General features: G+C 47.0%; 1 protein-coding gene across 1 annotated transcript in view; it reads right to left on the bottom strand.

The window, feature by feature from the left end:
- Positions 1-6,238: 6,238 nt before the first annotated feature.
- Positions 6,239-26,955, bottom strand: part of nudcd1 (NudC domain containing 1) — a 35,308-nt gene continuing 14,591 nt past the window's right edge. Inside the window, exons 7-10 of the mRNA XM_086193812.1 lie at positions 22,582-22,726; positions 21,624-21,749; positions 11,551-11,710; positions 6,239-7,718 (exon numbers count right to left, since the gene is read on the bottom strand). Of these exons, the coding sequence (XP_086049938.1) occupies positions 7,429-7,718; positions 11,551-11,710; positions 21,624-21,749; positions 22,582-22,726 (721 nt within the window). The 3' untranslated portion in view covers positions 6,239-7,428. The remainder of the gene's footprint in view (positions 7,719-11,550; positions 11,711-21,623; positions 21,750-22,581; positions 22,727-26,955) is intronic.

Genomic DNA, 26,955 nt, shown 5'->3' with positions numbered 1-26,955 from the left:
TCCATTTGTCACGGCTCGCGTCGTCATGGCGAACTGTGAAAGGCTGTACATAACGCTGTGGAGACGCGCTGTAGTGTGAAATGCGTCGGGTGTCGTACCGCCAGCCTTTCGTTTCACCCCCGCATCCCTTTTTGGTGAAGCTGACACGACGTGAAGTGAATGTTTTGATCGGTGTTGTGAACTGTGATTTTAGCAAACTGCTCGTTTTGGGGGGCGGGTTTTTGGTTTTGGGGGGTTTTGGGGCCCGTCAGTGAGCCGGCGGCCACGGCCAGATGGACACGCCGCGTTTAGATCGTGTCATTTCCTGTGACTGCTGATAAACCACGCTGCCTCTGCAAGTGCAAACGGGGTTTCACTGTCTAGTGTTGTGACCAACGTCAAGTGGAACATTCCTCCAGTGGTGTGTCTGTACTGTAGTCAACGTGAAGTTCACTTCCTCGCAGGGAGAAGAGATCGACTGTATTTGATGCTGCCTGTCGCTTCTTGTCGCTGCTCCAAACGAATCATGTGATGTTCTCCTCGACGCTGTCCTGGTCTGCTCTTCAGCTGAATGTGATTCTGTGAATGTCTTGAAGATATGGAGGATGTATAGAAAACCATTTATGTTTATGGTCCAAATAAAGTGGTTTCTGGACTCGGAGTTGAGAGTTTATTGAGCGGAGAATCGCACGTTTGTGGGGGTGGAGCTCTCCACCGCTCCGTGTTGCCCCTTCACGCAAAACTGCAGGTTTGAGCTGCTAAACCAGTTTGATCCCAGCGTCACGTCCCCACTGACCGACACCACTTCAGTTCCCTGGAGGGGCCAGAAGGAGGGAAAGGGACCAGGAAGAACAATTTGTTCCCTCCATGTAGTTTATTTGGCTATGATATGTAACTTAAAACAAATTAAGCCTCGACTTCAACTAAATCATGGCCAAAAAATGTTACCCCCTCAAAAAAATAAATAAATGAAAAACTTAGTCTGCATGGCCTCATTTTTTAAATCCACAACCGATGTCTCCAGCCGCTCCACGGCTCTGAAGGTTCAGGACACACACGGACCTGTCACAGAGGCTCTCGGTCAGACGGAGCGCTTCTATAGGTTTAAAAGGCTCCTGAAAGAGAGAGGAAATCATGTTCCTGCAGGGCTGGGTGACAGCGAGCTCCTGGGACAGCATGGACACGTGCTGACGTTTGGTCTGTGAACGCTCAGAGTCTCATCCAGTCCGTCTCTGACGCATCAAAGTGCTTGTTTGCGCTCAAAGTGATGTCGTTCAGGCGCTGGATTTATTTCTGCGGCCCAGCATAAACGCCACATTTCTCACTGGTAAATGCAAATCCTGTCATCACATCCAGGCCCATTTCTGTTAACTGCCAATTTGCCTCCGTCGCCTGGAGGAGAAGCTCGATGGGCTCGCCACGGCGTCCCTGGGGTGTAAATCACGTTTTGATGGGAGTTCAGTCTTCACGCACGCCAACATCGATCTGCGGCCGGCTCCACACTCAGAGGTGAGAACGGCCATAAAACACCTCAGAAGCGGGACGGGCGTTAACCTTCGGCTGCTGCCCGACGTCCGTGAGGCCCTGCTGTCCAATCAGAAGGTGACGGAGACGTTCAGGTTCACCGTGGTCCCGGACAAAGAGCGTATGAGGCGTGCTGCCTCAGACAGACAGGAAACCACAGCGGTGCTGCGACGTCTAATCTTAATCCCAAATAATCCCACACTGCCCGTGAACACTTTTCACCGAAAGCTTTTAGACGCTGGCTGCCGTTGCTGGGATTTTATGATACTGGATGGAAAGGTCGGTTCCTCCCAGAGGTGTTGGGTGTAGGTCCAGTTCTGGGCTCAGGCCAGCCGGTCCAGTTCTGGGCTCAGGCCAGCCGGTCCAGTTCTTCCACACTGAAGTGGAAGCATCATTTCGTCTGAACAGCAGCTAAACACGGAGGAGGTCAGTGGCCTGAGGCGGATCAGCTCGTCAAACCATAAATCAGCCAATATTAATTTTTGAAATCGTGCCACAAAAAAAACGAGAGTAACGAAGAACAAATACTTTGTCTCTGTACTTCAGCAGATGTTCCATGTACTGCTCTGTACTGCACTGGCACTCAACTGTTACTACATTTTAAACAAATATCCGTACTTTTGAATCCTTGATAAAACAAAAAAAACTCTTTAATTCTGGTGCGCAACACACAACAGTGACACAACCGGCGTAAAGTCTCCCTGACGCTGGTGAGGGTAGAACACCTAAGTAGCAGTAACACCTCTACTGGGGTAATTAATGCGTGTACTTTTACCACCACTGGGTGTTCCCTGCGGCACCGGAATACAAAAACATCACGTGAGTACTTTAAATATCCAAGTCCATTCAATATCAAATACTTCTCTATTTTTCAAATTGGAGACCAGAGTACTATCTTATCTGAGTATTTCTGCTTTTTTACTGAAGTAAAATGCGTGTCCGTCTCCCACCACAGTGAAAAGCTCATGAATGTGTGAAGATATTGGAGTTTACAGATCAAACGAAGTCAGATCCAAAATGAAGTCAGTGGAACGATAGAATCGACTTCAAGGGAATTGAATAATGACAAATTACAGCGAAAACATTCAAGAAAAGCAAAGAAGTTGAGACAAAATCTATTCTGATGAACTATTTCTATAAAACAGAAACAGGACTTTTCCTCCGCTGTGGATGGAGAAACGCCGTCTGACAAACGACCCGCATGATTGGACGACACTGAGGGGAGGCATGAAGTGTTTTTTACTGACTGGGACGAACGGATTCATCGTAAATGTTTCCGACAACCAGATGAGATGTCGCCGCTCGCCCCCCCCCCCCCCCCCCGACACACGTTTTCCCTTCCTGACACGCGGCTCCCGAGCGCTCGCAGCCCAGCCAGTGTTTGTCTGCCATATCAGTCAATTCCAATGTCCTGTTCAAACATGGCCCGCAATCACCGACACGTCTGAAGCTGATCTGCTCCGAGTCGGCAGGGACAAACAGCCGTGATCCTTGCACGCGCAAAACCAACAGAAGGAGCCACCCAGCCGAGCCTGAGGAGGTCAGTTCGGTCCAAACTGAAACGGACTTTTTCATGAGAGGAAAAAAAAAAAAGATTATGCCAGCACTCAAAAAATTCCAAATCCTATTCCTACAGTCTGTCCGAGTCGTGCTTCGCCACCTAAAAGTGTATTTTTTCCTTTTAATACTTGAAAAAGGTTTCATGTCTTCTCAAAGCTGTTCAGTTTTTATGTGACGCCACAGTGCAGAAAGAACCTGCCACGGGTTTGGAGCTTGGTGCTAACGGCCTCTGTCTGCTAGCAACGGCTAAAATGCCCCATTGTCAGGAAAACCAACCTGTATTCCCTGCGTGTGGCTTCGCACTTCATCCCTGAAAGTTGCTGCACGGCCATAACGACAATGTTTGAATCAATGGGATATGGAGGCAGGCGGGCTGGTGGAGAGGAAAGGACGAGACACAGCGGGAGACATGGGAACGTGCAGAAAAGCACGCAGGGGCGGAGGGATAAGAACATTTCTGGCTCATTAACTTGGAAACAAACGAGTTTCGGGGCAATAAAATAGTTTGTTCACTGATAACGGAGCTGCGACAGGCGTGAAGGAGGAAGCACCAGAGGCAGAAACAGAGGAGCGGTGAAGGCAACCTCACTTGTTCTGTGACAGGTGGATGTGTGTTCATCATACAGCTGCTGGGCTGCAGGGATATGAAGGAAAGGGCAGTAAAGCCCAGGATGTACAAGCATACGCTGCTGCTTTTTTGTTTTGTTTTTTTACTGATGCTTATTTTATGTCTTGTCTGATTTTTAAAATTTTTTTTATTTTTAATCTCTTGTTTTGTTTGCTCCGGGTCGTTTCATCTCAAAAGTTCCTCCAAACACGACTGTTTGGAACAAACTCCCCAAAATCACATCATCATTTTCCTTTTTTTATTTCTTCCAGTGAAAGTAAACGCAAATAAGCAAGAGTTACTGCAATACCCGTCCAAAAAAACTGCAATATTTTACAGGGGGTGGAGTATCAAGCAGGGCTGCACGGTGGTGCAGCGGTCCTCACTGTGGTCTCACAGCAAGAAGGTTGTGGGTGGAGCCCCGGCTGCAGCACGGGGTCTTTCTGTGTGAGTCTCCATGTTCTCCCTGTTCCTGCTGGGTTCTCTCTGGTACTCCAGCTTCCTCCACAGTCCAAAGACATCAAGAGGGACCAGGTTAATCCAGACTCTAAATTGACCGTAGGCGTGGCTGGGAGAGCCAATGGTTGTCTGTCTCTATGTGTTGGTCCTGCCATGGACTGGCGACCTGTCCAGGGTGAACCCCGCCTCTCACCAGTAGATGCTGGGATAGGCTCCACCCCCCGACCCTTTCTAGTAAGGAATAAGCAGAAGATGACGATGGATGGATGGAGTATGGAGCAGCCCTAATTACTAAAAGCAAAGTGCAGCTGCTCTGCTGAGGATGATTGAAACTCCAGCAGGTGTGAGACGAGCCAGCTGCTGACGGCTCAGCTCAGGAAATTAGATTTTTGCCTGGCACCACCCAGATGGACCGATTCCATCTTAAAACAGCAGCATCTCCTCATCTAGAAGCACACGCGGGGGGACGGGGAGGAACGAGCCGTCGTTCTTATTCCTGGAGTAAAAACAGAGCCCATCCTGGGAGACATTAACGGCTCTGACAGGTCCCCTTCAAGTCATCCAGGGATGCTGGGAAGGCTAATGAAAACAAGCAGCGCAGTCTGATTCAATTGCTCAATGATAATTAAATAAAAACTGGATTTTCCTGAGCAAAACAATGGCAGCCTGGAGAAATGCTGATTACCTGCTGCACGGCTTTGCACAGGAACGCGACTGGTCTCAGAAACCTGCGGACTCAGAGGACACGAGGACATAAAGCACACAAAAACCTGATGAGGAGTGCTGAGCCGCGAGGCCTTGACCGAGTAAATCCAGCAGTTACAAAGAGGGCTTTGTTAGGGTGGCCTGAAACGTATCTAGTTTTGATTTTTGTGGCTGATGTTGCAAGGAAGCCATTTTTACGACATTATTTTTAATAGAAAAACAGGAGAAAATGATAGTGTCGTGACTTTTGTGGAGGTTTGTATGAGAAACAGGTGTTTTCGTAGGCGTAGAATATGATGTGGAGCTCGCACAGCTCGACAGCGCCACCATGTCACGTTTCCAACAGTAACTTCACACACGATTAGCCTTCAACAGCTACATTTTCAAGACGTGAACCTCTGCATCTTCCCTGGTCGTCTGGTTTTTACAGATCAAATCAAAGTTAAAGTATTTGTACACACAGGAAGCAAATCATCCTTCACTGTCACTTTTATCTACTCCGGTAATCAAACACCTGATTGAGTCTTCAGATGACTTCTTAAAATAAAGAAGAAAAATGTCAGGGGTGTTTGTTTACGGGAGAGATTTCAGCTTTGGCTGATTAGATGTTGGTGTTGGAAGAAACAAATTAAAGTTGAAATGTCACAGGCTCCTTGGTGGCACAGAAAGTATCTGACAGAATCTGAAGTCCCCCTCCAGTCAGAGATGCACTTGAGCTCGTCTGACAGCTGAATGTTTGAGCCTCACTGTGCAGAATCATGGCCGAGCGCAGGGTTTGACGCTAGAAGGGTTTACATGAGCACGTTTTCCCTCCTCGGGGAGGCTGGGCTCTCCCTTAGAGACGGGGTGAGAAGCTCAGTCATTCAGGAGGGACTCAGTAGAGCCGCTGCTCCTCCACGTTGAGAGGAGTCAGTTGAGGTGGTTCAGGCATCTGGTGGGGACGCCTCCCTCAGGAGGTGTTCCAGGCATGTCTGACCTGGAGGAGGCCTCGGGGCCGACCCAGGACACGCTGAAGGGATCATACCTCTCAGCTGGCCTGGGAACGCCTCGGGATTCCCCCGGAAGAGCTGGTGGAAGTGGCTGGGGGGAGGAGAGTCTGGGCTTCCTTGCTGAGGCTGCTGCCCCCGCGACCCGGACCAAACGGATAAAGCGGAGGACGACGACGACACGTTCTTTGTGCTCAGTGAAAACCAGGTTTTAGGAGGTGGGCCTATGAGCAGGATTTGTGACATCACAAATATTTTGGATCCTTGTTCAAAGTGTAATGTGGAACTTTAGTGAAGCCTCCAGGTAGCAAAAAGAGAGAGGGTGAACTTGGTAGACTGGGAGGAGACATCCTGTGTCCAGCACTTCACACATGTGAAATTAGAAATGCGTGCATTCTCAAGTTAGTGGAGTTTTAAATAAGGTTGAGGAGCAGGTCATGTTTTAGGGCTTTTAATTTGTTAATCACAGTTATTTTATTGCACAGACAATGTCAGACACACATTATCATATTTGTTGAGGATATACTTTTGTATACTTTAAAGAGATAATTCACTCAAAAATGAAAATGCTGTCACCGTCTACTCAGCCTCACACCCTCGGCGGGTTGAGCAGCCGCTGATTGAGTTCTCATTTTTGGGTGAATGATCCCTTTAATGCCCGTGTGGACGGGGGAACGTCGACTAAATTAAAGACGTTTTTGTGGACAAGTCAAGCGTCACAGGGAAGGATGAAAGTAAGAAGTACACAGTACATGGGGTTTTATGTAGTAATGGAGCTGTTCAGCGGCATTTTAACAACAGCGAGGTGACAGCACCACGTAGGAAGTCCCTCTCAGGCTCAGCTTTAGCGGTGAGCAACATGAGAAACGTGGGCTTTGACGCTGCAGAGCTCGACTCAATTTGACAAAAGGGAATCAAAAGATGGAGGGGCAGAAGTGAACTGCTGCTGGGACGAATGACAGACTGAGATTTGTTGGACACGCCCATGTACTGTGGCGTGAGAGGCTTCTCCATTTCTACCACACCTCCATCTGTATGAGCCCGTAGTGCATGCACACACACACACACACACACACACACACACACACACACACACACGCACACACACACAATGTTGGTAGCGAACATGATTGCATGTCAGGGCCTCTTGAGATTTTATGCTACAAATGCAAGCGATTCAGCCCCGACTGCTGCTAATGGGACAGCAGCCGTTCTGTCTGAGAAACGTGTTCATGGAAATGTTGTGTTCTTTCGTATGAAGTAGTGAGATTACAATGAGCAGAGGAGAGGGGCTTCCTGCAGGTCCTCCTCTCCACACACAAGCATCAGCTGCACGTTCATCAGGAACAGCGTTGCACCTATGAGAAATATGCATTTGGAACATCCAGCATCAGCAATGTGTTCTGAGGAGTGAACCTTTCATAATTTCTTCACGAGTTCCTCTCTTTTAGAACAGTTCCTCATCTCTTGTTGGAACACAGTAGACGTGTGAACGGTGGCACGGGTGCAGGAACAGGAGAACCCAGCCAGTACAGAAAAAAGCAGGTTAGGAATGGTCGCGTTCTTCAGGTGCGCTGCGATCGACTGACACCCACTGGAGTCCAAAATCTAATTATTATTGACCTTCAGAATGAAGAGGTGACTGGAGGTCAGGACGTACAGTCTCTCATTGGTTGCCCTAAAGCCTAGGATTGGTTTGTCAGAGTCCAGGCTGGCCACCTGTTGCTTGGCAACCTGCCCTACCTGACGGCCCTGCTTCCTGTTGAAGAGCACTGTTTCCACCGGTGATGGCTGCCGGTAGATGAAGGCGCGGCGGACACACTCGCACAGTGAAGCGTAGGAGAAGTTGGGAGCGCAGGTGGCAAACTTTTTAGCCTGTTTAGACGCCTGGACGTAGCCTGTGAAGAGAGAGAGATGCAAGGAGACTGAAGGAAGGTACAAGCGCGCCATGCTGGCCACAGGTCGGAGCTTTGGCTCCACATCAGCAGCTTCAAATGAGCTTCAAGGAAAACTGAGCCAACACTAGGATTTCTGCTGGGTGCGAAGGTGCAGGAACAACTGACGGAAAAGAGGAAGGATTCATACATCACAAAGGACACCGATGAGGAAGTACATGACGCCTCCCGCTGATGTCACGTCCAGAGAGAGACAGATACGGTCAGTCACACCTCCCCACTCACTCGGGAAGGATGACGTCGAACACCCCCCCCAAAAAACATCCATCAACATAAAGAAGAGACATGCGAGATTTTGTAGAACAGCGATTCGAAAATATCAGCTCAGGCATTTCTCAGCTGAAACGTCAGATCTTCTTGAGTGATTGACTCAGATTTGAGGCGGATGCATCGTCGGGCATGTCAAAATCAATAATCCAATAAAGGCTGCCACGGGAAGTCAGCAACAGCGGCCAAATATGACAGGAATCCATCTCAGACCGTATTAAAAAAACAAGAGCAGCGTTTCTGTGGACTGAGCGGTGAAAGGCGAGCAGCAGCAAAGGTCACAGGGATTAAAATCATAGTTCAGGTGGTAGCAAGAGAAAAAAAAAGCTAAAAACAAGAAATAAAAAAGGTGTTTTCTCATCGTTTTTATCCAGCAGCTGAAAACTGGGGGTGAGCCTTTGAAACCTAACGCCTTTACTGTGTATGACTTGGCCGATACGACGATAATTTTCACAAATATACTCAATAAGACAGTACAAACGTGGGGCAGGAATACACACACACACACACACACACTCTATCAGTCTTTCTTGAATTAAAAGCCTGTCAACACTGATGCAATCTATGGTTTAAGCACATTTTCCTTTTCCTCTACAGAACTCCTGGAGCCCTGCGAGCCTGACTGTTGTCTCAGTGGGGCTCCGTGACTCTGAACACGTTCCCTCAGGTCTGCCGCTGTGGGTGAAAGCAGCCCAGTTGAAGAGTTGTTGCGTCTCTTGTCATTCACCTGCGCGCATCTGCTGCAGATCCCCAGGTAACAGGAGACTCGCATCAGAACGGGTCTGCGACACAAAGCGGCAGCAGGCTCGGAGCAGCAGCTGGATGTGGTCACACGAAACCAAGCGGACAAAAGGTCCTAAGTCGGCTTTCAATGGCGAGCCGCTCATTAGTTGCCGAAAAACAAATTATCTTTCACTCTTGCAATCTGATTAGCTACTTCCTGCTTTCTAAGATTTCCCACCTGACACACGAGCAGCTCAAAAGCCAGGAGGGTTTTTTTCTCCCCGCTACTCATCTTACTCATCAAATCTAACAAGATTAGTTCAACAAAGAAGGCTTTGACCAGCGCATCCATACTGACCTGTTATTATTGGCCAGCTATGATTCCTGCTCCTCCAGACAGAGGAAAACCTGGTTTCCATGTGAGGAGAAAACTTTTTAAAAGGCTCATTTGTACGGGAACGTCTATAAATAATATTAATGACCCGGTCCTTTGGATCCCTACTGAGCGAGCTTCGTTCAGACTTTCAAACATGCGCATTGCTCATCAAGCGTTCCTCAGAGACAACACGGAACCCTGAGAACATTTCCAGAGACGATCTCAGACTGGAAATGGACAGATTGCTGAAAGTGCGATGTGAAAACAGACAAATGAAGATGTCATACCTGTCTTGAGAGAGAAAATGGAAATGAAGTGCGCGGCGGATGAGAAGCAGCGGAGGAGTAAATAAAACATGAACCAGACGGAGCAGATGAAGACAACGGGGGACAGAGTTGACCGGCTGGAAATCTGATTTTAGATTTGGAGTCAGACGCTGACGGGTGTGTTGAGACAGAGGTGTAAAACTGAGTGGATGCTCGGCCAGAAAAAGCACTGCCCCATTCCTCGTTTACACCATGATGGAACCACGTTTCCAGTCCATGTTGGCGAGGGTCACTTTTCCCTCAGAGGACACATGAAGTGGGAGAGCCTTTTAATCTGCTTGAAGCTTTGGGACGTTTCACTCCTGCTTGTTGTTTGCTAAAAGCAGATTTGTTGTCTGAGTGTTTAAAACTTCATCCCGCACATCCTCATGCTGTCAAGGTGCAGGATCCCACACAGTTTCTGTTGTTGTGATAAATCAAATCAACAGCTCAACTGACTTTGATATAAAGTCCAGACAAGAGACATGACGGTCACATGATACCAGCAGAGCAACAGATAGGTGATGGAGGCCATGATGTCAGAGAGGTTTGTCCTAACTGGTCCTGCCAGTAGATGGAGAGAAAATGCTGCACCAAAGCTTTAAATTCATGAAAAAAAAAACAAAAAACAAAAACAAAGTCATTGTGGTGCAACGGACTTCATGAAGACTGAAGTAATTTTCGAGACACGCTGACCAGCCTGCGCTCAGGTGGTCTTATTTTTTGGCGGTTATTGGATTCGATGGAGACCGTTTCCCTCGCCAAAGAGGTTTCAATGTCGTCTGTCTGTCAGCAGGTTTGTGCACCAACCTCCAGGCTGATTTTATGAAAATTGCTGGAGCAACAGCAAAGGAAGAGCCCATTAAGCTTTGGGACGGATCCAGGCTTCGTTTTTTTTTTAACTTCCTTTATCGATGCAGGCTACAGCAGTTTTCTGACATGTCCGCTAATTGCTCAGGAAATACTGAATATCATCGAGGACGAGGTTATGGGTCTGAGCAGAGGTCCTCTCCCCCTCTCTGGGTGCACATCTGCTTTGAATAGGTTTAATTCTGCTGCCTTGCTCTCACTGAATTTGTCATTCCTGGCTCTTTTCCGATGCGCTCCAGAAGTGTAGGATGCCTCTGGTCCTCCACAGATGAGTGTTGCCTCCTTTAATACGCATCTCTCGTCCTTGAAGGGCAGCCTCAGTTAATGCCTTCTCATCATGAAACGCCAACTCATCGCAGCCATTAAAATGTGCTGTTGATGTTCAGCTGCAGCACTGGAGCCATCGCAGCAGCAGCGCTTCCACTGAGAACTTCAAAGTAAACTTGAAAGCATCCTGGGGAGTCTTTGGCCCTGGAGGCACTGCGGAGAAGTCTGAATTATAAGGTTCTTGTTCGGGTCGAGAGACGGCAGCACACCACGAGCATCAAGCCCTTCCTCTTTCCTTAATCTCATTTTGCGGCATCTCACTCACCGCACTGTTGAACCACACTGGTGTTTCTGTCACAATTGTGATCATTTTCCTCGCCCGGATGGTCGCGTGCTGTCTGTTGACGACTCGAGCCGCGTGGAAGCAGACTGAGTGATGGCATCACACATTTGGTATGAAGTCCCCTGACAAGAGGGAGCGCTGCTGCTGAGTGAAACGATGGGGGCGGTGACAGAAGATGAAACCGAACTCAGAAACCCTTCCTCAGCAGACCCAGATGAGTTTCTACCTCTGAAGTCAAAACGCTACACCGCATCCGCGCTCAAAATCCAGGCAACCTGCATTACAGGCACCTGCCACAGTGACATTGACCTTTGACCCCCAAAATGTTCTAGCGCATCCTTGAGTCTCACTTGATGTTAGTGCCAAATTTGAAGACACTGCGACGTTCCTGACTGAGAAATCATGTCCTTGTGAGGTGATGGTGATAGTGACCTTTGACACTTATTACACACACACACACACACACACACACACACACACACACACACACACCTTTGAAAGGATGAATTCTTCCCACATTCTCTGGATAAAAAGTGCTTACATACATTATATATGTTTTTTTCCCCCCAAGATTCTTTTGGGAACAAGGAGTACCGCATAGCTTTGTGGGGGTGGAGCTCTTACCCAGCGCGTTAAACGTGGCGATGTGCTCCCACATGTTTGCAGGTTGGTCGGGATGAGGCTGCCACAGCAGGGCGTCCACGTCATGCCTGAGGCAGAGGCAGGGCATCTCAGACGGGTCCACGTCGACCGTGAACAGGTACTGGTGGCTGCCGAGACTCACCTGGACAGATGACGACAGAAGGGAAATGAGCTGGTGAGGATGAGAGCGGTTATAAGAGCCCAGGGAGGTGGGGGGTGATGCTGCTGGAGCAGGTTGACGAGCAGCGCTGCAGCAAATGTGATTGTTGTTTTTTCTGTTTTAACTGGCGTATAATTATAATGAGTGTGATTTCATGAGCAGGACGAGTCGTTGAAGAGCAAGTCCACCACGTTTCCTCGTCAGTAACCCGGAGCAGTCGTTCCACCTCAATCACCTGAGACGGGACGATCATTTCCTCTCCCGTAATTGCGTTTCTGCCTTCGTGGGCTAATTTTCCCGAAATAAAGTTTCTTTTCTAATTTTGAAAATGTGGCTACTGATGCTGGCAAATGCTTTTGTTTCGTATGAGGTTGGAAAACCCAAAATTTGAGATATTGTGCATCATAGGTAAGTGACCCCTGGGAGCTACTGCAGTTTTTCAGAGAGGAAGGATGGCGTGAGAGGCTGCCATCACTAAATTAACCACTAGGTGGCACTACATCCTTCACGCTAGACTCTCAGGACAGTATTTGTACTTTCATGGACTGATATCACGCTTCCAAATTGCAATATTTGATGTTTTTCCCCCATTCTCCTAGTTTAGTTTCCTGATTTATTATGGCAACACTACATCAGCTAAGTGACCAGGAGAAGACATTGATACTGCATACAAATGCTGGTCGATGAGTACAAACACGCTAAAGATTAATTGGAATTTAAAAAAAACAACAACGGTATTAACAAATGAAATTTTCTTCTCCACAAACACAAATTGCAAGAGTCTTTATTCGTCGATCTATTGCTTGTTTTCTGGTTTTCTCACTTCTATTTGTGCTTCGTTTTATTTTGCGGGTGTGGGAATATTTCGGTTTCACATTGTTTGTTTTAAGCTGAACGTTTCTGCCGGTGATATCTCTCCATCCTGGCGTTCAGTGGGTCCAGTGGGATAAAAAGCAGCAGCTGATAACAGCCATAAATGCTGACGTAACAGCAAACATTCATTTCACTCTCATGAATGTGCTTGACGCAATTCTGTGTGTGTGTGGTGCTGAAATGTGACATGAACACTCCTCAGCGTCTGACTGTTCAAACTGGATCCTCACTTGGAGTCCACGCACATCCTGTGACTCTGACCGCCAACATGTGTGAGAGGCTGTCAGGCAGCTCCGCTCTCCCCATCTCCGTCACACTTGACAGGCATTGAAATCTCAGCACAAACCCGCCCTTGAGTTGATGGCTGCTCGCACTGACATGCCTTTTAGCAAGCAATCAGAAAACTCTTCTTCTTTTTAGCTCCTTGAGGCTGAATCAGATACTCCGGTGAAGCCTGCACGCGTTCAAGATGACCGACAACGACACACGTGAAGACGAGGGGCGTGACGAGTGACAAACGAGGAGCAAGAGGCCAACCTCCTACACAGCTGGACGGTGTCACGGCAGCGGTTGAACACGTGTCCCATTTCTCACGGGAGTTGTCTGCGTGCCAACGATGTCATTTCCTGCGCGGTGAATACCGCGGGTATCGAAAGGGTTGCTGCTGTTGTGGGGTGCGACTTCAGTCACGATTACAGTCAGAATATTATAGCGAGTGAAACTGAAGAGTTGAGAGGGCTGACGACACCGGAGCCAACCAATGGTTCTTTAACGTAAAGGTGCGGACTGCTGGTGCAAGTTTTAATGTTTAGATGCCATGAGGGGGGAAAAAAAGAGAAAAACAGCTCAGCAGGGTTCCTTCAACGTTGTTCTGTGCAGCTTCTGTTGATATTTTCAGTCCAGAACGGCGGCAGTGCTGTTCTACAAAAAAAGACCAAGAGCACGCACACCCTCTTCGACACCATCTTTCTCCCATTCACTCTCAATAGTGGTGCATTATGGGTCGATGACGACTCGATGTAACTAGGCAGAACTAATCGAACATGAATTCGTGCTCGCCTCCTCACACTAAACATATTGTAGTGTTGCTTAGCTGTGAACCCACGAGTGTTTCAAAGTGTTTGTGGATTCCTGAGCATCCGGCTGAACAGAAGAGCGGATGACACCAGACGGTGCACCTGAGAGATTCATTCATGTTTGGGGTGTTTCTTTGCTGCTGTTAGCCTTCAGTCTCCGTTAGCTTCAAGCTAAATAACCACGTCTGGCTGTGCCTGCATTCTGGAGAGACAAAGCAGCAGCGCAGGAAGACGAAACTTTGTGACCCATTTATGAGTACTTGAGAAGCCAAGTACACATTTTGGGATGAAGTATCACTTCTAAGCATTACTACGACTTTACCACTGCAGCGCAGATTATTAAATGTACAACATTTATCACCGATTACAGTCCTAAAAAAAACAACAAAAAAACTCCAAGCTCTCCAACACATTACAGTTGTTGCATGTCAAGACAATTTAAGATACCATAAAAGAAGAATGTGAAGGGGTGGATGTTCCGTCCGTTCCCCTCCAGTTTCTAATCCCCTACTTCAAACTTTAAGGATGTCGTAGCATGGCGCCACACCACATCTAATGACGATCTTCATCACAGCACGGCAGGATGTTAACATGGTAATGTTGCCATGACGATCCGTCGGGGTCTGCGAAGCCTCCGACATTCTCCACGTGGAGGCTCCATTTTCATTTACTGTCCATTTGTATTACTTTCAAAGCCAGTGACTAAGCGTTCCCATTATATAACAGACATGAGCTTCACCTTGGACTGGAAAAAGGAAATAATGCCCTCTGATATTCAGGGGCTTGATAATGGCAACATTTTCAAAAAGAAAAAAAAAATCTTATCATGAAGCTTTTATCTCATGATTTTACAGTCAATGTTCTCCAACAATTTCTGGCTGGCTTATCAGATAAACGGGAGCCGAACTATTCTGGTAAACACGAGTGAAGTCTCTTTTCCATTTCGATCAATTGTCCTTTTTACTGAAAGTATTAATTGGACCAACATGGGATTTACCTGTCCAATCCATAATCTCAACTCCTGCTAGCTCCCGCCGTGACAGCAAAACTGAGATACGCTCCTAAAACTACAGAGCGACGGGAAACATAGAAGATAAGCTCAGCTCTTGAGCCTGCAGGGGTTTAATTCACACCTGTGACGGCCCAGAGCAGAGCTGAACTCAGGTGAGTGGAGCAGGCCAACAAAGACACGCCAGCCACTGCTTCCACCAGGAGAGGGCACAAACCTCATCTACCTTCATGTCAGTTGTCTCAAATTTACCACTGTGGTGAAACACCACTTGTTCCAATCATTCATTGTCAATACTTCAAGACAGGACTGGGTTGAGGATCTCACCAACGATGGATATCGGTGCCCCACCTCGACACAGACACCAGTTCCATGAACGATACTTTGTCAGCTATCGGTAAAAATCCATTTCAACAAAATAAAAATTGGTCAAATCTTTGTTTCCTTAGTTTTCAGCTGCCCTGTCGTTCTCACGCACTCGCAACAACTTCAAAACACGGAGGCGGGAACCGACGCTGTCGTGTTTCTCTTACAGCTCTTTGCCATTTTTCCACATAAAGGAAACTTTATCGATAGCAATAAGAAAACGTTTCAAAAACTTCACCTTCAAGCGGACAAGAAACACACAAGGTGTGGTTGTCAGAGGCCTGGAGTACTACTGCACCCAAGAAGTATATTTTACCTTTCAAGTAATCACAACTAAGTGTTTCACACTCACACAAACGTCACGCATGTCTCACTACTACCTCGATACTACACATCATTGTGAGGAAGTACTTCATGAACTCCGTGTACCTGTTTTCAGTCCTTTTTAGTGAGTACTTTTCTCTTTTCTCAACAAAGAGTTCAAAGGATTTGTAGATGGAGGACAAATGAGACTGAAATTACAAAAGCAAAAACAGAATGCATCTGCTCACAAAGGCCAGGTGTCTCTGAGCGCAGCTGAAATGCCAACTCTCCATCATCATCATCATCCTCCTCATCCTCATCTCCTCTGTCAGAAGGCTGCTGCTTACTCACCTCAACAGCACAAATTGTTGTTTGTTTGGTCTCTCCTCCCTGAGTCACTGAACCTCGTCTTTTAAAGCTTCCCAGGGGGCTTTGTTTGACTGTAAATAACCCGCCGACACAAACACCGGCCGGACACCGCGACCTTTAATATCATCCAGTTTCCAACGAGACCATAAAGTATAATAAATAAAACCGCTTTAGCGAGTCGGTCTCTCTTGGCAATCACAATGCACTGCTGTCACTCGGTGGAGAAGCAACGAGATTATCTTGAATCTCTCGCCAGAGATGCTCTCAGCGCTCCGGTGAAAGAGACACCTTCCCCGTCATCTTTGTGCTCTCATCAGGATTCAGAGCGGCGCAGGCCGCTGTAAACAAATAGGAGGCCTTCATAAAAACTGCAAAAATGATCTTTCATCCTGGTGAAGCAGGGCAGAGTTCCTAAAGGAGACCATTTCTACAACAGAATCAAAACCTGGCCCACTCAGCCAGTGTTAACATGACATCACCGGTACACTTGGTTTGACTGAGCGTTCAGTCAGGGAGAAAGAACACGACGCACCCTCCTGATGGTCAAAACACAGAAACATCACGAGCAGACGTGTCCGCGAGGGCCAGACTGTATATGGAAGTACCCAACTACATGCACACTTGAAATTTCTCAGTAATATTGAAATATACCAACAGAAATATCTGCCTGGATCACGTGGCTGCTCTGGGAGCTTGTGGCCTGAAGGGTTTTCAGGAAGGAGAAGGAGAAGGAGAAGGAGAAGGAGAAGGAGAGGGAGAGGGAGAGGGAGAAGGAGAGGGAGAGGGAGAGGGAGAAGGTCCCCTTTTGGAACAAGTAGGCTTTGTTTTTTAAGAAGTGGTCAACTCACAAAAACGTTCAAGTTATTTCAGCTGCAACTTTTATTTCTGCTTCTCAGTTTTGTTTTTTTTTAGCCATTTTAAGCCGTGATTCAGCAGGAAACAAATCCTTTTTCTAGTTTCCACTGAGGCGGTGAACAATTCTTCAGCTTCCCGCGCTTCATTTTCACGTGGGTCGCCTGACGCTCTCCTCATCCTCCAGACGCCATCGGGGACGCAAAACACTGAAAATCCCACCACCTTCTTTTTCAAATATGGCATTTAGGTAAAGTACTTTGTCTTCTTCGATGAAACCAACAGGGGCCTGGGAAACAAACCGATGTCTGAGAACCTCAGCTTGACAGCTGAGAAACACTTCCAAGAACTTTAGTTACGGCTCAAAATTCATGTTCGTCTGCGACTGCTGAGTCATTCCTGTTGACCCGGGGAAATAACGGACTGCCGAATGAGTCTTTAACCTTCAGCTGATATTACTGTACCCTGCAATGTGCATCTCTGAAATTACAAGTTATAGTTCGGATGTTTTTCTCTGATAACATCCTCCAGAGAAGGACATCATTGTAGATCAGATGTGTCGATACAATCCCGATGTAGAAAAGCAATTACGGATGCCGTCAGCGGATATGATTCACATTCCTCACTGAAACACACACACACAAAAACACAGTTCTTGTCAAACCGATGACATAACCAAAGAGAAGCAGATTAACAAAAGGGACCGACTTAACAGGATGTGCTACAATTTCAAGATGAAAGGGCCTTTTCTGAATAAAATAAAGAAGTTCAGCAAATATCAGGCGAGCGGCGGAAGCATTGAGGGGGATCCAATGAGGGCAGGAAGGAAAATAAATGAAAGGTATGAAAGGTAAGGCTTCCTGCACGAGAACACTAGCTAACGTCTACACGCAGGCTTGCACCGACTCACATGTTCACGCACGAGGAACCAACAAACACACGCGGCGGATGGTTCCAGGGACCATAACAATCCGGCTTACTTCAGAGCAGCAGCTTGCCTGGCTGGACTATTTACAGAGTAAATGGAGGGAGAAACATTAGAGGGCTTTTATTCACATTAAACCCTCCATCGCAGCCGGAGCAGACACGCTGAACCTTATGCTCAATACTAATTATTGGCCTTTCAATGCATAATAAAGCAGCTCATTTTTGACAGTGGTGTGGGTTTTTATAATTCCTAACCATAAACACAGACATTATTTCATGTCATGAAAGCAGAGGGACTAAAAGAAGACCATTAGTGACACTGACTAATGCTCATAAATGAATACGGCCGGGAAAAAAGAGAGGGGGAAGCCATTTATCGTCTTCGGAGGAGTATGAAAGAGGCACACACTCATTCGTCAGGATATTCAAAATATGGATGAGAAGGTTTCACACTTCCGCTTCGAGAAAGATGTTATTAATTAAGCAATTACAGTTATGTATACAATTGAATAAATAATATGATTGTACAGCACAAACTGCAGTTGTGACTGAGGGAGGTTTGACTGGTGACCTCCGCATTTGACTAAACTCGTGCCTTTGCGATGTCCGGGTGTCGCGGTGACCTTGACCTTTGACCAGGTCATCCTTGAGCCCCAGTGGACACTTTGTCTCACTTTAGGCGTTCCAGGGGTATCGCGCCTCCACAGACAACCTGATGCAACTCGCATAAATAACAAGAACAGATGATGGTTCAAAGCTCACCATGTCCACAGGTAAACAACAACTAAATGTCATGACCATATTCATCCAAACACGAGCACGTGGCAGTGACTGGGACACGTCGTTACAGGAAAATTAAGCAGAAAAAGACCTTCTAACGCTGAGGAAGCACCGATGCCTCCATGTTTTCCTTATCAGCCCTCAGCAGCTCTCTCCAACTAAAGTGGATCACCTCTCCTCAAAATAAAAATAACACCACAACATGTGACATGTGTTTTTCACCTTGGGGAAAATAATGGAAGGAGAGAGGTGCCTGCGCCTGGACAGATGCCCTCAGCAATTTTTTTTTTTTTTGCTCGTGTTCTCTTAGATTCTGGAGGGAGGAAGAAAACAAGACAGTCTCCTGCCTTCCTCAAAAGATGCTGCTTTTAGAGCGAAAACCTTTACAATGCATAAAAGCAGTTGAGAAATGAAAAATTATACAAGGCTGCAGCAGCACCCCCTCCCCCTCCCCATCTACTCTTGAAGGCTTCTGTGGACATAAAGCACCTCAGGATGCTTCCGCTGCCTCCATTGCCATGACGAATAGCTCCATAACAGGCACATTCTTTATTTACATGAACATAAAACCCTATCATGCAATGAAGATATCCATTCCCCTGAGAAGCTCAAGTTTACTGCACACGAGCGACGTGAGGGACGCCTTTCAAACAGAGCAGCCACCAGAGACCCTCGGAGGCCAGTTCCCTCCTCAACTCAAGACGTGCATCAAGACGCAGGTAAACAAAGAGGACTCTTATCTGGAAGAACATAATCCCATTCCACGTCAACGCATTGTCGCCTGACAAAAATGCATCTGCTGCGTGGATCTCACCCACGGCAGTTCAATCAAACAGCGTCTCCGACCGCTTGAGCTCTAAAGAGGAGATATCGCAAGAAGGAAAACTGTTCTGGGCCGTGTCCTTCAGCACAACAGAAAATAAGACATACACACGCTACATAGGCAGGAAAAAGCATCCATTTTTCAACAGAATGAAGGTTTGTATGCCTCTCCTTCTGATACAAAAAAAAAGAAGAAAAAAAGAAAGTACAACTCCCACTGCCAACATCCTCAATAACCCGTTACAGCTGTACGGAGTGTAACCGAATATTTTACCATCAAGCACTCACAAATGTGTTGAGCTCACGAAGATGTTTCCCTCCTGCATGACTTCTTTGTCACTCCAGATGCTGCAGAAAGCACGGGAAGCTAATGAAGACTGATGGCTTCTGTTGATAGTCAGTGGCCTTAGCTTCAAGCTAACTGTGCGTGACTGGCTTTATCTGGATTCTGGAGCCACAGACAAGTGATGTGGGAGGGAGAAAAAAGAAAAAAAAAACGCGTGTGAACTAAAGTCATTTCTGTGTGTTTTTAAAATGGTAAAATACACTTTTTGTGAAACAGCACGTCAGAAATAACAGCACGACGAGGCCTGCAGGTCAAACACTATTATTTGGGAAAAAAGGCGACCGGATTTGATCAGGTAAATATTTAAACTCTGACAGTCTCGCTCACATGAGCACAAACACAGTCACAGTTGAGTTTCCAGCCCAGCTTGTTGCTCTGTATGAGCTCAGTCCCACAGCAAAAAGCCACCCAAATCCCAGACACACAGGGCCAGGTTCCCTTTCATTTATTCAACCCATTGAAGTCTGAAAATACAGTTGTTTTTTTTCCAGTCCCCCCAAGATCCCAGCATTACTTGTTTGTATATATGCCGACTTCTAACCCTGATGGGCAGGAGTTGAGGCTTCTATTGGTTCTGCCAGCTCTGGGGACATAAAGGATGAATCTGAAACTCTGGAAGAATCAGATATGAGCCTCTGAGTCTGATATTAGGCCGTGTGTGTGTGTGTGTGTGTGTGTGTGTGTGTGTGTGTGTGTGTGTGTGTGTGTGTGAGACAGTATTGTAATATTCGTGCAGTTGGACTTGAAGCACAATTTTGATGATTCGTTATTCGGCAAGGACATTCAACTTCGTGACTTGGACTCTGACTTAAGAGTTGAAAGATGCTCAGCGCAACTTGGACTCGAGCGCGCAACTGTGACAGCGACTTCACTTATGGCGCGAAACTGTCACACCACAAAGAAGCCGTGATCCACCCCAAACCTGAGGAATTTTTGCCCTGACCACTGAATGAGGGGCAACGTTTGGGTGATTTAGAACGAGTTAAAGCACAGGTTCCTTCGGCCTACCAACTCAAACAGCATGTTTAAGGCACGCTAGGAACTTTTGTGCTGGGGGGCAGCGGGGGAGGGCGTGTCCACCTGCGACGTGTGTGTCTCAAGCTAGTCACAGTTCAAGATGTTTTGAACTCTGTCCACAGAGTAATGAGATGAAACGAATCAATCAACAAATGTCGTTTATCTCCGGTAACGAGGATGCTTGTGGTGTCACTCTGCACGTCAAGTAGCCTCGAGCTTCGTGTACCAGTGAGAGACTGGTGGATCTTCACCAAGACATCTGCTGCACCCTGTTTGGGATTCAGACTCAAACGGCGTGTGACGTTACTCCCATTTTAAAAAACTACCAATCCAGAATTGGTCTATGCTTTTCGTGTTGTAACGGCTGGCTCTCGGCTCAGACTCCACCTTGAAACTTTTTCTTTGTGACTTGGATTTAGACTCGAACACTGGGGAATCAAGACTGACTTGGACTCGAGGACTGAGGACTCAACTACAAAACTGGTGAGTGGCCACGAAGAACATGTTTGGGCGCACTGCCGCAAACGACCTCTAAAGATATGGACCCATCCGACACGGCAACGGATCTCTTTGTGAGTTGGCGACAATGGAGCTCATCTTTGAACTTCTGAGTCTGGAATTCTGATTTCTGCCTCAGCTGAAGTGTTTCAAAGGTTAAGAAGGCAAAAGAAACGACAACTTGAAATATGAATTTAAAAACATCAGACGCATTCTCTTCTCGTCTTTAAAAATAGAGCTGAGCACATGCGTGTTTCCTGTCGCTCTGCGTCCCTGTCGCGTCGAAACATGAAGAGTGTGTTCCCAGAGTGAGTGTTTACAGAAATAGAGGTCAGCCACAATGGTCTGGCTTCTTACTATTCGAGTCACGAGGACGAGTGAGGGAAAAGAAGGGGGTGTGCCTGTTCATTACAGGGCCTTCATGGAGCTCTGGGGTCGAGTAGCTTGTTAAGGGCAGGGCCACCGTTGGCTTGCTCTCTGAGGGAAGGGCCGCAGAAAAACGTGCTTTTTTGAAGGCAGCCAGCATCATGTAGCCAATAATGTACACGAGAGGGAAGAAGTACAGAGGAGAGAGCAGAAATCCCTGGAAAGATTTAAAATGGAGGCTCAGGTTAAAAGGAGCTCAGAATCTAAATGAGGGGGAGAGATGTTACTCACCACCTGAGAGGGCTTCAGTGAATTTCCGTCAAAATGTGTAAGGCTGGAGCTGTCCTCTGGGAAGCCGTCACAGTCCTCCAGCTCCTGAGAGTTACAAGGGGGCTTGTCGCCATCAGGTTTGCCATTCTAAACAAAGCGGAGGTAAAGCACAACAAGAAAGAGGCTCAGGTTGTTCTTGTTCTGTATTTATTAGCATGTAAAAGGTCTGATTTGCACCAAGGGCCTCAAGTGGGCCCAGACGGCATTAATGAAGAGTGAGATAGGAAGCAGCTAAAAATGTAGTCGTACATGAGCCTGAGAGGAACCGTGGAGGACAGAGTGTGATGAGGTGTGCAAGACAGAAGGAATAAGTGGGCTCAGAGGAACTGAGGGGGAGGGGGATGACAATTAGGAGACATGACACTCCAGGGTCTGCTTTCCCATCATGAATGTCACTGCAGCCACGCAAACAGGAGCAAGGCACTCGTGGCGATGGCTGCTGGCGTCACTGAAAACTTGAGTTTTGATTTGTTGGAAAGACTTGGACGATAGAAGAACCGCTTAAAAGAAGCTCAAACGAATCGAGGTGTGTGTGTGTGTGTGTGTGTGAGTGAGTGAGAGAGAGAGAGAGAGAGAGAGAGCGAGAGAGATACACACACCCTTGTACTTATATCTTTGTGAGGACTTTCATTGATGTAATACATTCCTTTGGCCCTCACCCTAACCCTAACCCTAACCACCTCAACTGACGGCCTGACCCTAACCTTGGCCCTAAACCTAACCTGAACCCGATTCTAACCTCGACCCTGAAACCAAGTCTTGACCTTCAAACGACCCTTTGAAGAAGTGAGGACCGACTAAAATATCCTCGCTCTCCAAAAATGTCCTCTCTCTGTTGGTTAATACGTATTCTAGTCCTCAATATGTAGCAAGTACAAGAACACACACACACACACACACACACACAAATCCATCTTACCATGTCCTCAGAGGTCAGGTGGGTCAGTCTCTCGTGGATGAGGGCGGCCTGCTCGTCGCTCATCACGTACTCTCCTCGTCTGTTACCAATCACAAGCTCAGGCCATGAGGGTCCCTCGTTACGCTTCTGCAGGGTCACTTCCAGGCTGAGGAGACATTCATACACACCTTCACACACGCAGACCTGCACCGCCCTTTTCACATGTAATTGTACACAGAACCCGGCCAGGCCAGACACAACGCTCAGTCATTGGTTCAAAGTAGCAAGTTGTTTCAAGCACTTTCAAACATTTTGTAACTGTTGGGGTCAAACACTTAAGTTTCCCAATCTCAGAAATAGCCCAAGAGCCTGGTTCTGATGAACTCCAGAGTGAGCTGTGTGCTTAAAATGAGAATGATGCAATCAAGCAGAAACCACCCCATCAGGAGCAATCCAGTGGGCTGGGATGTTGATGAGGAAGGTCAGAGGAAAAACTGCAGAGCTGTCCAGGATGACAAGATTGCGGCCAATCTGGTTTTGATGGAAACAAGTTTCCTCGGTACCAAGAGGGAGTTGAGAGTGAAGCTGGACATCAAATCAATCCGAGATGACAAAAAAGATGATTTGAACATTTCTGGCCTCGAAACAGAAACTGGGCTTTTTCCCACCACTGGTGGGATATGAGCAGGTCACCTTTCACTTACGACAACATGCTCCATTAACCAAGCAGCGATGAGGTGCCCTTCACCTTTCAAGTACTCCAATACTTGTCTCGACCTCACAGAGAGTTTTTTTCCCCTGCCACATTACTTCTGTATGACTCCAGGATGCAGACTGAGCCACGTGCATTTATCTTGAAGCTAAAAGCAATCCTGGACCAACTGCCATCAACGGGTAAACTGTCCAAAAATGTCTGTTGACAACCTCCCAAGTGCGTCGTCTGGTAAAATCCACGCAATCTTCATCACAGCCGTTGGCTCAATAATCCACACGCGCTTTGATCTGAGCTGTGGCTGAACTGACAGGGACACTTTGGGCGCTACAGCGATCAAGTGCAGACAGAAAAGTCAATGTGCCCCGCAAACAGAATCATCAGACCACCTGCGACTGGAATCGCAGTCATCAGATCTCAACGCACACCTGAACTTGGAGTTGGAAACAGATCTCCAGGTCTAAATGCTGAACAGGACCTTTTATAATCACCTAACCTGTTTGGTGCGACTGCTGTGTCCGAGTGTGCTTCTGCCTCTGGTGCGGATCTTTGAACCCTGGCTAACTGGATGTGTGGGCCTGAGGGCAGAGGTGGCGGCGGCAGCCCCCGACGACAGCTGCAACAAACCAGTTCAGACCATGGTCGCCGCTGTGCTAGCATCCTGTACGCAGCCTTCCACCAAGTCTTCATTGAGGAGGTAGGGGTGAAGAGCTTTTTTGTTTTGCTGCTTTTGCTCCGGTTTCATTTGCCTCTCTCGAGGCAGGTTTCACACTTCCATTGAGGGACTCATCAGCACTTATTTGGGACAAAGACAATTATTTTTCTCCAGTTTTCACTCTAAATGCTTCTGAAAACACCTTCCACAGCTTATTAAGAAATTAAATTTCACTTGTGCTTTGGAATTCTGGCTTCAGGGCAGGAATCTCCTTCGTATGTTGGACTGAGCTCGTTCCCCGCAGACAGGACCATAACAGTTGGGGAGTTTTCTATTGTCGTCTCTTGAATAAATCTGGTTTTTTCCCTGCCTTTCTACCCATGAAATCTATAAAATAAATGAGTGGCATCATGAACTCGGTGTGGGGAAACACAAACCTGTTCATTAATTCTCAGCGTCCTCCTCATGATGATAATGAAAATCAATCTTTATTATCATAAGGAAAAGCAAGAATACATTAGAATAAAATTATAGCAATTGTCTGACTTGTAATACAATTTGGCATACATGTATTTTGCTCAGGGCAATGTCATCTCACTGAATCCCAGGGAGGCTGGTGGATGCATGGAGAACAGTCACATCTATTAGACAAGAAGTGCGTGATGAAGAACGTCAGTGCTTTGCCATGTTTTCTGATATTGAATCCCTCGTGTGCAAAAGAAAAAGGAAAACTCTCTCGAAGTCAGACGAGACTGAGGAGTCACGTACAGAATGCACAGTTCCACCTGTGACACTCCATAACACGCAGATGATCTGACCTTTTTTTTTTTCCATTTTAAAGCAAAAAAACAATCCAACCAGTGTCAGAGCATGTCCTTTTATGCAGCCGGATGTTATAAAACAGGTCTGCATTTGTCTGACAATGAAAAGATATGAAAGAGATATAAAAGGAAGCTTCTTTATTCAGTTCCAGAGGGAGAGACCAGCAGGATGGTGCTCAGCTGTCGCTCCGGACTGAAGAACAAGCCCAACTCAAACAATGGCAGTGGGCTTGTTGAAAGGTATCTACACTGTAAAAGGACATCAGACGCAGTCTGCAAACACACACACACACACACACGCACGCACGCACGCACGCACGCACGCACGCACGCACACACACACACACACACACACACACACACACACACACACACACACACACGCAAGCACGCCAGAGAACAGATTTGGAGATGGTGGCTTGATGTGCAGAGCACTAGTTTAAGAATCCCTTTTCATCAAGAGCAGCAGTCGCCTGCCTTGTTAAGGTGACGAGCAAATCAGTTTTAAAAATATGATTATTATTATTGGTATAATCACCATCATTATTATCATTATTTATTACTATTGGTATAATCATTATTTCTTCACAGCACAAAACGCACATTGTTTTTTGAGCCTATCAGCTTACAAGTGGACGAGCGCCCTCTTAAATTGAGATCCAGCCCGATTACACACGGGAGGTAGAAAAACATGGAAGAGGCCCCAGGTGTCCTGGTTCATACTCAGAATGGAAGGTCTCACCTGTGCGTCTGCACGTTCACGCAGAGGCGCTTTGTGTGAGAGAGGACAAGCATGTCTGCGTCCTGGCAAACAAGGATGATGGAGGAGAGGAAACTGTGGGCGCTTAAGAAGAATGCACATTCCTGACAACACACGCGGCCCAACTTTGTGAGCGATGATGTCCGCCGCTCTCGGCTCCGAGGACCGCATCAATTTAAATGTCCTGACAACCTCACCATGTTAACAAAAGAGAAAAATACATTTGTGCCTCTGCCTGGTGCTCCACCCCTCCTCCTGACGGGTTTTTGGAGGCCAACCGCGACGTTGGCGTCACCATGAGTTCCCTCATCCAAAAGCCAATGGGATTTCTTCTGGGCCAGCGTCACTGTTCACGTTATCAAGGGTAATCTTTTTTTTTTCTTCTGCTGACAGTCCATTTTCCTGTAGTGAAATCGGCGGTTGTCTTTGGAGACATGAATTCATCTGTGCTTTACATTCGTTTCTTTTGTGAGGCAAATTCCCAGGCAGTTGATTTCTGACTTGATAGCAAAATGGCAAATATCTTCAAGAGAAGTGTCATGAATAGCAAGCAGTTCACACTTATGTGAGTTTCATGTTAACCCTGAAGCTGTGGAAAACATCTTGAACCTTTTCTACTTTTGTTGGCGTCCACATTTTAAGGAAATTACTGTGTCATCTGCCAGTTTGCTGAAACAGGCGCAACGACAAGTCCTAAAGGTAAAAATCTGATCTGGAACCGTTTTTAATCCAGCGGGAGGTTCTAAAGCAGGTCTGTGTTTGGGTGGTGATGAGAAGATGTGGAAGAGCTACGAAAGGAAGGAGCAGCGGACACAGGAAGGCCGGAGGGCGTAACACCGTCGCATCCAACAGTGAGCAGGCTGCATGCACACTTTTGCAACAAATTCTGGTAAAAATCCATCTTTGATGGGTAATGAGGAATTAGACTGAGGATGCAGAGGAACAACACCATGAACACTCGAGTCCACCTCGCGATCCAAACCACTCTGCAGTCACAAACTGGACAGACATGAACTCACTCGCCCTCCGCCACACACAGGAGCTTCCAGTCTATGGAGAACTGCTGGACGACTCAGAGGCACTTGAAGGTGGCAGGTTTTTACAGTGAAGCATCAAATGAAAGCTGCTGAGTTGGAGAAGAGGACTCAGCTCATCGTGACTGCAGGCTTATTTGATTAAAAGACCTTGATTCAAGAATTCAACCCCTTGGCATTCTTCACATGCTGCTGTTTTCCAACGATGCCTCAATGTCGGTGTAATTAAGGGTTTTCACTGAAAAGAGCTGCTCCGTTTATTCGACCGCGACGACAGAATCCATACCCCTCCTCTAATTTAGGAGGAGGGGTATGGATTCTGTCCTTGTTTCTTTTCTTTGTAGCTCAAACTTCCTGATATAAGCAGTCCAGGGAAGGCTGACCAGAGTCACACAGGGTTCAGAAACAGTTCT

The sequence above is a fragment of the Aulostomus chinensis genome, chromosome 22, assembly GCF_037954235.1.
Source record: "Aulostomus chinensis isolate RoL2024-O1b breed Wild chromosome 22, RoL_Achi_v1.0, whole genome shotgun sequence".
NCBI classification, from domain to species: Eukaryota; Metazoa; Chordata; class Actinopteri; order Syngnathiformes; family Aulostomidae; genus Aulostomus; species Aulostomus chinensis.
Note: the sequence above shows the minus strand (reverse complement) of the source record. Positions and strands in the feature narration are given on the sequence as shown.